At 48.8% G+C, this 12,023-nt stretch overlaps 1 protein-coding gene across 2 annotated transcripts in view; it reads right to left on the bottom strand.

The window, feature by feature from the left end:
- The window catches only part of CABLES1 (Cdk5 and Abl enzyme substrate 1), an 89,743-nt gene that overhangs the window by 16,582 nt on the left and 61,138 nt on the right, over positions 1-12,023 (bottom strand). For both annotated transcript variants that reach the window (XM_032467506.1, XM_006188766.2), the window contains exons 5-7: positions 3,021-3,117; positions 1,188-1,344; positions 34-137 (exon numbers count right to left, since the gene is read on the bottom strand). In XM_032467506.1, the coding sequence (XP_032323397.1) occupies positions 34-137; positions 1,188-1,344; positions 3,021-3,117 (358 nt within the window). The remainder of the gene's footprint in view (positions 1-33; positions 138-1,187; positions 1,345-3,020; positions 3,118-12,023) is intronic.

The raw sequence follows: 12,023 nt of genomic DNA, 5'->3' as shown, positions 1-12,023 counted from the left end.
TCAGCTCACCCTCCATCCCTTCCCGCTACTCACCATGTACGAAGGGAAGATCAGAACTCGTTTGTGCTTGCCGCAAGGCCACTGGGGGTCATCCAGGAGATTTGGGTCATAGTCCATAAAGTCTCCCAGGTCGCTGCCTAAGGATGACATGCAAAACGATGGTCAGGGCCCTGGACCTCCCAAAGCAGAAGCAGCCAGGCGAGTGCCAAGTACAAAGTCAGACTGAAGGCTGGCTTCAGGTTACTGGGCCCAGAATCGCATCAGCCGCTCTGACCATCAGCAGACGTCCCTGCACACCAGTGAAGCATATCCCCGCCACAGAGGGGTTCACCAAACACTCTGACACTTTTTCCACTGTAGAAAATCATGCGTTTATCTTCCTGACCCAGGAGAGCACAAAAACTCACAAGCATGAACAATGCTGTAAACACTCACAGATTACAAAGCATAGCACAGGAAAGGCTCATTTTCTAAACCTGCAGATCAAATGGGCCTCAAGTTGCCCCACGTGAGAAGCACCTTTGGTGTGAGTACATCCGGGCAGGCTGTGGGGTCTGTATGAACACAAACCAGAGCGGACGCCAACGGCAGGCAATGACCAGAGGCGGCCGGAACATTGAGACAGTGCTTCTGAACTCAGCACCTGGACAGGCCTGAGGAATGTCACGCTCAGCAGGAATTTCTCCAAGAGTGGAAATAATCCTGCCTCACAAAGTGTTTTCCCCTGCGTCAGTTCTCACAAAGGCTTGTAAAGACGGAAGACTCAAGTCTTCTGTCAGCAGCTGAGTGAACTCACCCAATATGAGAATCACCTGATCATGCATTTATGGCCCAGTTATTTGAAGAATGGCCAAACTGAAGCACTATGAAAATGCAGGCAGGAGCCAAGTAACTGGAAAGATGAGGAGCTGAGTGGTGGAGAGGAGCCAGGAGTCCAGGCATCTCCCCTCGTGGGAGCTTAGGGCTGACGATGGAGGCCTCTCACTAGAGAGCGCGCCCCGTGGCCTGCTTGTGAGCCTGTGCGGCCTGAAATCCGCTGGAAATCCCAAAAGTAACGTCACCTGCGGGAAGAGCTCACGCTCCTGGGGCACCTGTCCTCCGATCTGCACACGGGGAGACCCAATCCACACTGTCCACCAAGGGCACCTCCTACCATGACCCCCCCAGACCAGGCGGGCCCGGCTCACCTGTGTCGAGGCCGCCCTGGGTGCTGCCTGCCCGCCCTATGGAGAGGCTGCGGTGGCTCAGGGCACGGAGCTGGGGGCAGGAGGCCGTGGAGTCTAAGGTGTTTCTCCGCGCTCCAAAGGCATTTGTGGGCAGCAGAAACTGGGTATAAGAAACAGTCTAAAAGGTGAAGACAAAAACAAGCCAGTGATTACTCCCAGGCAGGGTTAGGTCTGCGTTCTGATCAAGCTGCACGGGCACCCAGCGCTCAGGGCTGTGTTCTCACCGCGGCAAGTCTGTCCAAGGAGATCTGAAGGGGGACATTTGCTCTGGCACTTGTTTCTGCCAAAACCTAACTGGGCTGACGTGAGGCCGTCTATAGTTTCAGTTTATCCCACTAGGCGTGAATATTCATGTGATGGGGCAGGGATATTAGTGTGTCTGATAACAAGGTGCTATCTGGGAAGTTGCTGGGGTGTTTGCTGTCTGATCCAGGAGGCACATTTCATAGCACCCTTTATAATCCACCAAGCGCAGGATTCCAGCACGTCAGGCCCCAAGCATCTGATCAGGTAACGTGCCCTCCCGTCTCCTCTGGCAGAAGCTGGCTCTATGGCGCTCATCTCACTCCATCCTCCCTCATTCCTCCGTGAACACTCAACCTTCAGGAATGAGGATACAACACATGCTTTTCTTTTCACCTGCTTGGGGAAACATGGCTCACACCCCACTCCATGTGAGCTCAGGGCGATGCCATTTGGGCACAGCGGGGACCAGCCGTTCTGCGAGAAGGGCGACAACGGCTAGTGGTGGTGGGGAAAGTTGTCTGCCGTCCCAGCAGCTTCACCTACAAGCAAACTACACTGGGACGACTTCCCCAAAGACATACTTGCGTTGTCTCCAGAAACAGGCTTTGCGAGAGAGCTCATGAAGACTGCCTAGATCCAGCACTAAAAAGTCAAGTTCATATTTCAACCCTCACTCCTCGGACTTCAGCCCAGCAGCTCAGTGAGTTATGGATGAAAGAGGGATGCCACAGCCCCTCTGCTCAGTGTTCAGCCTCTCAGGACCCTGGGAAACCAAAGACCCTGTGCAGTAGTGGGAACGCTGCTTGGGGTCGCCGTTAGTTAACACATCAAACCATCTGTCACTCCAGCCTGCACATGCATGTGTGTGAGGAAAAGTAGTCCTCCTAACCCCCAGTTTCTGTTACTCATGGTCTGAAAATATTAAATGGAAAATTCCAGAAATACACAATTCATAAGCTTTAGATTGTGCGCCATTCAGAGCAGTATGATGAAATCTAGCGCCATCCCGCCCAGGACGTGAATCACCCCTTTGTCCAGTGCGTCCCCCCTTCTTAGTCACTCGGTAGCTGTCTCAGTTATCTGAGTGGCTGTCACGGAATCACAGTTCTTGTGTTCAAGGGACCCTTATTTTACTTCATAGTGACCCCAAAGCACAAAGTAGTGACGCCAGCAATTCGGATACTCCTTTATTCTGCCTAATTTATAAATTAAACTTAATTTTAGGTATGTCTGTATGGGGAAAACACAGCATATATAGGGTTAGGTACCATCCAAGGTTTCAGGCATCCGTCTCGGAACATATCCCCTGAGAATAAGAGGGGTGCTGGTCAGGATCTTGGATTCCGTTATAAACAGCATTGGTGCAGAAATAGCTGTGGGGCTTTTTAATCCATCTGCAGGCTGGGGAGCTGGTGCCATTCACCCAGGAACATGCCCCGCACCTGGTTCCCCACCACGAGGGCGGCTCGCGGTCCCTCACGCAGCCTCTGCCGCCTGACCCTGCTGGCGCCAGCCCAAGCCCGAGGCCTGGAAGCCAGGCAGCCTTACCTTCCCGTCGGCTCCCAGCTCCACGCCTTCAAGGCCGATGATCTCCTTCAAGCTCACGGCTCCTGCTGATTGTCTCCCTCCGTCCAACTTCAAATCTCTGGGGGGGACAAGCCGAAGGAAAAAATGCTCCTGTTTGCACCCGAAGGAGCCATGGTGATGCTTACTGCACAGGGACACCACAGTCACACTCACAAAAATGACAGAGGGGGCCCTGCCTGGTGGGACCCTCTCCTTGTCCTTCCTTCTCAGTAGCACTCTGCGGGAGTTCCACCCACTTTGATATAAACGAAATCCAAGTGAAAAGAGGGCCTGAAGATGAAAGTCAGGCTCAGAAGCCAGTGGGTGACCGACGTCCCTTCCCTCTCAGCAAGGTCCCTCTGCTCTTAGACGGTCGGCTAACAGGAGGCCGGGGGAGACCACCTCTCCCAGCTACCCCCTACATTAGACAGGAGAAAGAAGTTCTTATCCTTAACAGTTCTCAGGTTTATTACTCGTAATGAAGGAATTAGAGCCACAACAGCCACCCCAGCTACTTGCCAGGCCACTTAGATGATTATCTTTCTGTAAGAGAACGATCTCCAGTATTAACAGCAAGAGTTTACAGAGCGCTTCACAATTTACAAAGACTTCCACACAGCTTCTCTTTCATTCTTTAAGATGACCCTGCCACACAGGCATTGCTGTTATTATCCTATTTTACAGACGAGAACAACAAGGCCCAGAGTAGGTAGATGGCTTGCCGAGGTCACCGTGAGAGTCAGCTGCAGAGACTGGGTCTGCACCCTGTGCTGAATCTAGTGCAGCACGTTGCCTCGGAGACACAAGACGGTCTGGCTGTGGCTATGCTCAGGAGTAAATGCTCCCATTTTCAAGGACAGTCCACTTCCTTCCAGTAGTTCTCAGAGTTGGCTGCATATTAGAATCACCAGGGATATCTGACAACCTGCAGGCACACTTCAGAGATAACTGCAGGTTTGGCTGCAGGCCACACCAGTAGAGCAAATATCGCAATAAAGCAAGTCACCAATTTTTTGATTTCCCAGTACATATAAAATTATGTATGTACTTTACTATGTCTATTAAGTGTGCAATAGTGTTATGTCTCAGAAAACAATGTACATATCTTAACAAATACTTTACTGCTAAAAAATGCTCACCATCATCTGACAATGCAACGTTGCCACAAACCTTCAATTCGGAAGAAACAAGTTTCAGTGAAGCACAACGTAATGGGGTGTGCCTGTCCTGCGCCTGGCTCCCATCCCCGGTCATTCATTCTGATTCAGTCAGGTGGGGTGTAACCTGGGCAGCAGGAGTTTTAAACGCTCCCCAGATGACTCGGAATTGCAGCTGTGTTTGGAGAGCACTCTCTTTCAGCCTGGCCCTACAACACAGTGCTGGTTAGCCAACGCCGCCCCAGGCCGGCCACATTCCTGCCGTGTGGCCTGGAGAGAGGCACCACCTTCAGGGGCATCTCCTACAACCTGAGCAAGAATAAACAAGATGCAAAGGCAAGACTCTCCAGGCCGAAGGTGAAGGAATCAAGGAGAGAGAGACAGGGAGCCAGGTGAGAGGTGGGGAAGAGAGACAAGAGCCCCCCACCCCCGCCCGACCTTCTAAGAAGGGAAAAAGGTATCCTCTGACTCTGGAGCAATCGTCCTCGTCCATAGGCGTTCTGTGCGTGAACTGGCTCCGCTGTCCTGCCTGTGATGCGAAGTGATTAATGACAGTTTTCAAAAGCCGTGATAAAAATTCACATCCTGCATGAGGCACAGAGCAGCAAGTTCTTTTGCCCTGAGGGGCCATGGGGACAGGGGTGACAGGGCTTTTGGCAGTGCCAGACACACCAAAGGACAATGAGTAATGGTGCTCCCCAAGGTCACAGCGTTCCAGGTCCTTCGTGAATGCTGGAGAGGAGAAGGGCAGGGTGCCCAGTGATAATTAAGTCTGAATTTCCCTCCAGCTCTGTAGAAGGGAGTTTATATTATTTATATTCAGCAAACTAAAAAGAAAAAAAAAAAGCTGTATTTCTTGCATAGCAGAGCTGGCTCACCTGTATTGGCTATATTCAGAAACTTCACCAACATTGTTAAAAGTATTACAACTGCCCTAGAAAATTGAGTGCTTTGTGCTGGCTGATAAGGGCACACTTTTCCATTTTTTTTGGCGCAGGGGAGATAGATTTATTTATTTTTTTAATGGACGGCCTGGGGATTAAACCAAGGACCCTGTGCATGCTAGGCATGTGCTCTACCACTGAGCTACACCCTCCCCACGTCCAGTTTTTCCTCTGCCTCATATTCAGGAAAAGGTTGCCACTAACTTTGGGGCTGCCGTTTTGGTAGGACTGAATTAAAAGCACTTGGGTACACACATCTGCTTGCACAACCACGTGTCCATGGAAAATGAAACACATCGTATCTATTTCAATCACGTTGGTCTCTTTTAACAGCTTTTGGATTTGTATACATTGAGACTCATGGGATCTGCAAAATGTATCTTTCACAAAGAGGCCGACAGACTTCTCTAGGTGGCAGCTAAGTGCACTCATAAGAGTTGCTGAATCCGTATACAGTTGGCCCTCCAAATCCACAGGTTCCACATCCATGGATTCAACCAACCACCAATCAAAAATATTTGGAAAAAAATTCTAGAAAGTTCCAAAAAGCAAAACTTGAATTTGCAGTGAGCAGGCCACTATTTACATAACATTTACATCGAATTGGGTATTACAAGGAACCTAGAGATGATATGAAGTGTATGAGTTGAGGGGGAGGACATAGCTCAGTGGTAAAGCATGTGCTTAGCACATGCGAGGTCCTGGGTTCAATCCCCAGAACCTCCATTCAAATAAATAAATAAGTAAAAAAAAAAAAAAAAAAAAAAAAAAAAAAACTTTCCTAAAGTGTCATGAGAGGATGTGGGTAGGTTATACACAAATACTATGCCATTGTATATAAGGGATTTGAGCATCTGTGGATCTTGGTATCCACTGGGGGTCCTGGAACCAATTCCCTGCGGATACTGAGGGATGATTACGTTAACAAGAACCGTATGAAACTGCTGTTATTTGTCTGTTTTGACCTACATAAACAGCAACTACACACCACAGCACCTAATGTACAGACAAGGTAACTGCTCAGGCCTTAATGTGTCAATGTAAAGCAAGCAAGAGACCTGTGGTCCCCCATGCGCCACTGCTGTGGGAGCCCTGGGTTGAAGCCAGTTGCAGAAAGGAATTCTGAAGTGTTGCTGGTTCACCCAAAGAGAATCTTGCAAAAACGCCAGTGAAAAAGAATTAAGCAGAAGTCCCACAGTAGTGATAAAATCTTGATGTTTTCTTTCTAAGATCATCATTGTGAATTCTCGTTAAAATGGTGTATGAAAGTAGAAATATCTGTTTGGCTCAAATGCCAACATTAACCCTCCAGTACCAGGAGGTTGAGCTGGGGACCAGAGAACAGCAGCTGAAAGTAATTAAAGCAAACTGAAGTTAGACTTTTCTATTTCTTTGAAAAGCCTAGAAGATGATTTTTCCCAAGATACCTCTAGAGTACAAATATTAATTTATTTATGTTCTACCTCCTAAAAATGGAATGAAGGCAAGTTCAAATACCAGATGTGGGTATTGTTCAAAATTGTAAGCATTAAGGTTTAAATGCTGTAGCTGGCACTCAGAGACAGAGTTAGGTCACAGGAAAAGATCTCATTTGGGCAGATGAGCTAACAGAACCACTGGTAGAACCGCGGACAATGCAAGGGTCGGATTCCTTCTCTTCTACAGGCCCGGGTGACACCACAGCTCAGACTTACTTGGCTACCAGAGCTCATTTCTCATTCTGTTCAGGTTTGTTAACTTCTGCAGAGGACGGAGGCAACAAACACACTGAAAACCCAACACAAAGATTTTTCTACAACGTGTGGCCGATGGGGTTGGAGAGGGGATGGTGGCAGTTCAAGGTGGGGCAGGGGAGGGGCTCAAAGTAGACTGAGGGGGGGATATTAAAACAGAGGATGAAAATGCATTTGAGGACACAATAAGCAGTTGTACCCTTAAGCAAGGGACAGAAATACAGGTTGGTTGTTTTGAGGGGGCGTAAAGCTATCCTTTCTAGGACGGGGGACCTCAAGTCACTTAATGCAGCTCTCCTGGAAAGCCTGTAACTTCATGGCTGGAAACCCCCTGGACCTGTGTCTTAGTTTTGGCTCCCACGGCATAAAGTGAAAGTACATGATTTCACAGTGTGGCATCATCTGGTCAGAGCAGATGGCCAATCTAGATATCCCGGTGCCCAAAGGGGGTTACCCTGATCGCTATTATCCACGCAGCGGCCAACTCATGATTTCATCTTGTGGAATAGGCAAAATGGTCTTTCGTTTCCTTTTTTAAACTCACTGAGCCATGATGCATGAAACTGATCAAACAAGATTCCCTACTAGATAACAAGAAATTCAAGCTACGGCCCTTTCCTTAGGGAGCATATGAACCAATATTCCTCTTAATTTAAAAAAAAAAAAAAAAAGATTTAAATACTTAACACCTAGAACGTAGATAGAAAAAGTGTGTGTGTGATCAACTAACTAGTTTCCAGGGCTTTCTGCTTCCAAAGTGGGGATGGCCTGACTTTTATCCCTAATCATTCCTTTCATGGCTCTCTAAACTCAAGACCTTGGAATGCCGACTGGGAGCTCCACTGGGCACCTGCTCTCTAAAGGACCACAACAGGTTGAACGCTTTGATGTGTAAATAATTTAGCAGCCAATTAAATATTAATAGGATTTCCAGATCCTTCAAAAAAAAAAAACAGAGATTTCCTCTGCAGAAAGCAAAGCCTGAAAGCTGGATTAGGGAAGGAAATACCACTTGTGAGCTAATTTTAATTACGAGATTACACATCCACTGGAACTCAACCATAGAAGCATTTATCACAGTTTAAGAAGCCCTGTTTGTCGCCTCTTCAGATACGGCCCAGCTGCCATCTTGGATTGGTCTGCTTCCTTGTATCGGAGCAGAACGTTAACACCACCTCAGTTCAGCTGATGGAACAAGGCCCGGGGCTGACAGGAAAAAGTGAAATCAAAGCAGCTTTTAGTCTAGAAGTCCAGCCCCTCTGAAACTCAGCACTTCATTGATAAACCCCTCTCCACCCCTCTCTAGGGTAACTGGCAGACAATGAAAGGACCTTAATGGAGCTTACACCAAAATCTTTGTCTAAAGGCAGCTCCTATAAACAGCTGGGTAAAAGCATGATTCATCCATGAGATCATTCCTGAATCTGTCTCTGTGTGGAAATATGCTTGGTGTGAGGAAAGAAACACAATTTATGAATGTGCAATTTTCCACAACGAAAAGAGATGTTTTTGGGGAAAATGGGTGGGGAAGAAGGGGGGGGGGATGGGCCGGGAGCCAGGCAGGCAACACTCAGGCTTGGAGGCCCTAAGAATAGAAGAAACTGTTCTCTGTGCCACAAAATGTCGATTCAGGAAATGGACCCAAGAGGATGACCTCATCTGAGATGCCCCCATGCCAAAAAGCTAAAGACATACCCCTCGGAAGCTGCTTTTTGTAACACGCCCCCAGAGACACCTGGTGCTCCGCTGGGAAGCCATTTTCTTCATCACGTGTTCTCTGATACATTAACATCTAATCCAAGCACTCTCATTCAATCAGGTGTGGTTACCTGAATGGGTCTGTACCCAGACACATCTCAGAAACTGTTTTTTGCTGGCATCACTAGCTTGGTTATTTTTACACAACTGGAATCACAAGTTAACTGAGTTCATTCCTACTACCTTCCGGTTGGGTCCACACATACAGAAATACCTACCAGCATCCATGTTTCAGGAAATAAAGAGCATCTGGTCACCCACGTCATTCCCCTTTCACACAGGACAACGCCTGCCTCTCTCACTCCCCAGTGGGTTTCTATCCAAAAGCTTTGGAGTTGGCCCTCTGGAACTCAGAATGCATTTTCCCACTGACACCATGTTATTTATACACGGTGAGTAGCCCACACAATGCCCTTTTGGCCTATAATGTAACTGAACCAGCTCAACAGCACAAGCGAGAGCTGTAGCTACAGGAGCAACAGGTCAGAAGGTGTAAGAGGACGAAGAAATAAGAGAAAGTTGGGTTTCTCTTGTGTTTTCCCGGTTTGGGGCTGCCCCCAGTGACATTTTAAAGGAGGTCAAAGTTGCATTATTTCCACCTCCCTCTCTGAACCTCTTTTTCCTTCTCAGGACTCCAGGATCCTTTCTCTTAAGCTGCTCCAATTTTTCACAATTTCCTCTCTCTCTCTTTACTTCTGAACCCAGATTCCTTTACAGCTCCCAGATTTCCCACTCCTGGCCCCACGGTCTTAGGTGGAGGTGTGGACAAGCTGTTTACCAACTAGGGGCTGCCTACTTAAGAAAGTCGAGCATCTTGCTGGCAATTCATTTCATAAGCAGAGGGTCGCCAAGCCAAACCACAAATCCACTGCTGGGAAGGAGAGGGCAATGACTAATGTGGATAAAAGGCAGAAAGACTCAGACAGGCCTTGGCAACTGTCAGCTGAGAGAACGGGAGCTGGTTTAAGGCTGGGACTCTTCCCAGCAAATGGCATAATTTACAAGCTTAATCTGAGAATAGTGTTTACAGCGACGGGAAGGTTTGATGTGTACAGTTATAGTGGAAGAGACAGGCAACATCTGTTCCTCTTCTCAGCAACCAGCTTAGAATAGCTTGTTTTGAAAGGTGGGATTTGGCAGGCCTCTTCCCACCAGCAAGAAAGATCAAAACAAAACAATCATCTTGTCACATTCCACACACGCACATGCATGAAGGGGGAAAAAGAAAGACTGGAAGGAAGCAGACCAAAATGTTAATGATGGCTTTGAGATAAGGCTCAGTAATTTTGATCTTCCTTTTCTTTTTATGTATTTGCCGGATTTTTAAAAATAAGCACGGACCATTGAGGAAAACAACTTAAAGACCAAGTAAAAGCAGATCTGAAGACGAATTTCATGTTTGTAGAACACTTGCTAGCTAACTCACATGAACCAGATTAAGATTTGCTTTTTTGGCAACGAAGTAGCTCTGTGACCAGACAAACACGTTACCGAAGTTCACATTTAATGAGTCTCTACTACAGGCTGACACGGTGCTCAGAGAGTTCATATGCAATATTCCACTTAATGCTTCCCACACTCTGAGTCTGACATGATAGCCGATTTTGCAGATGAGTGATCCTGGGACCAGAAAAGCTAGTTAATTTGCTGGGACCGAGCACTCTGCCTGACCGCCTGCTCTCTCCCTGGCCCTTGTGGCTCCCTGGCTTCAGGGATGGAGAAGGACTATGGTTTCCCTAAGGGGGCCACGAGGGACAGAGTGGACATGAGTGGGCTTCTCATCCCCACTCCCGCTTTTCTGGAATAACTCTTATGTTACTCTGTGTAAACTTGTGTTGGAAGAATGGTTTCTGAGGCTAAAAGAGAAAAAGTCTGCAAACCCCAGGACTAGACAGTCTCCAAGTTCCTTGTGGCTCTGGATGTCTGTCTCCAGCACTGAAAGGCGCTCCCGTCAGTGAGCTCCTGTGACCTGGCGTTAGCTGGCGAGTCGCCCATGTCAGATATCCTTTAACGAATTCGCTGGGGGACACTATGGGAAGAAGCCACAATGCCCTTATGTCCAGGAAGGGCTTCCAGGCCCTCGGAAGTGGTTTCTGCTCCTCAAGCTTAGCCAGGAGGCCTGCTGTTCTGAAAGGCAGTCCGTTCCTGGTAATGATAGTGGAACTCTGGGCTCAACTGCTGGTAATTTGAAAGGTCTGGGCGGAGCCTGGGTCCAGCCCTCAGTCTCATGGGCCAGTAAACCCTGACATCTTCCCCACACGAGCACCTGATTATAGAGATGGCAAGGCAGGTCAGGCTGGGGCTGAGCACCTGCATCTGGGTGTGGCTGGACACCCTCTGGGCTTAGCAACTTTCACTGTGGGTGTAACAGTTACTCCCAGGGAAGCAGGGCCCCAAGGTCCACGTCAGCTCCTTCTTGTTAGCCCCGTCCAGGCCCTTCCTCCTGACGGACCAGCACCACCGTGTCTATGGAGATGCAGGGACGAGGGGCCAGGCTGAGGGCTCCTGAGAAACAGCCCTTGCTCCTGCTGAAGCTGAGGGTCTGGCCGTCTCTTGTTGGGGCAACGATGTATCTTAGCCATTCTTAACAGCCTGGAGACAGTCTTCAGAAACACCACTTCCATTCATTCACTGAACAGAACACCTCTATGTATTTCTTCCACAAACGTAACAAGAATGTGGGCTGTGCACCCTGCAGTGTAGAGGAGGCTCAAGGACTGAGACACAATCTGCACCCTCAGGAGGGTGAGGACAAGTGACCAAGGAGTTAAACACGTGTGTAAGCACTACGTCAGGGCCAAGCAGAAGGTACCACAAAACATGAGTGGACTCTTAGTGGGGCCTTGAGGTGGGCATAAGCACCAGGGAGGGGCACCTGAGAAAGCAGCCTGGAGAGGTCCAGGTGCAGTCCTGGCCGGAGGACTGCAAGTTGGTGGCACTGCTTGTGGCCAAGCTTGGCTGAACTCAGAGTCCTGTGGTTCAGTTATCTGTGGAGTCCGATTAGAAACTGTCTTCTTTCAGGGAAGCATATTTGGGGGGAGGCAGCGGACCCTCACTTCCGTGGGGGCTCCCTCCTGGGGCTGATGTTGGGTCGGGAGCTGGAGTCCCCCTGTGGCCACCCTAGGTTCAGTCTGGGGACAGGATTCTGCAGGGAGCCACTGGGGCAGAAATCACAGACTTTTCACAAGTCCCAGGAGGGCTGAAAACTACATTTCCCACACTCCCACAGGTGGCCCAGATTCTTCACCTGAAGCCCGGAAGCAGAAGCAAGGAACACCTGGGGGGAGACCAGAACAGTCTGGCGCCAGGCGGAGGCATCGCCAGCATTGATTTCTCAGAAGAAGCCCCAGGATGAGCTGCGTGTTTGTTCTAACTGCACGGCCCCCCACTGGG

The sequence above is a fragment of the Camelus ferus genome, chromosome 24 (genome assembly GCF_009834535.1).
Source record: "Camelus ferus isolate YT-003-E chromosome 24, BCGSAC_Cfer_1.0, whole genome shotgun sequence".
NCBI classification, from domain to species: domain Eukaryota; kingdom Metazoa; phylum Chordata; class Mammalia; order Artiodactyla; family Camelidae; genus Camelus; species Camelus ferus.
The sequence above is the reverse complement of the archived record's forward strand: the minus strand, read 5'-3'. Positions and strand labels throughout refer to the sequence as shown.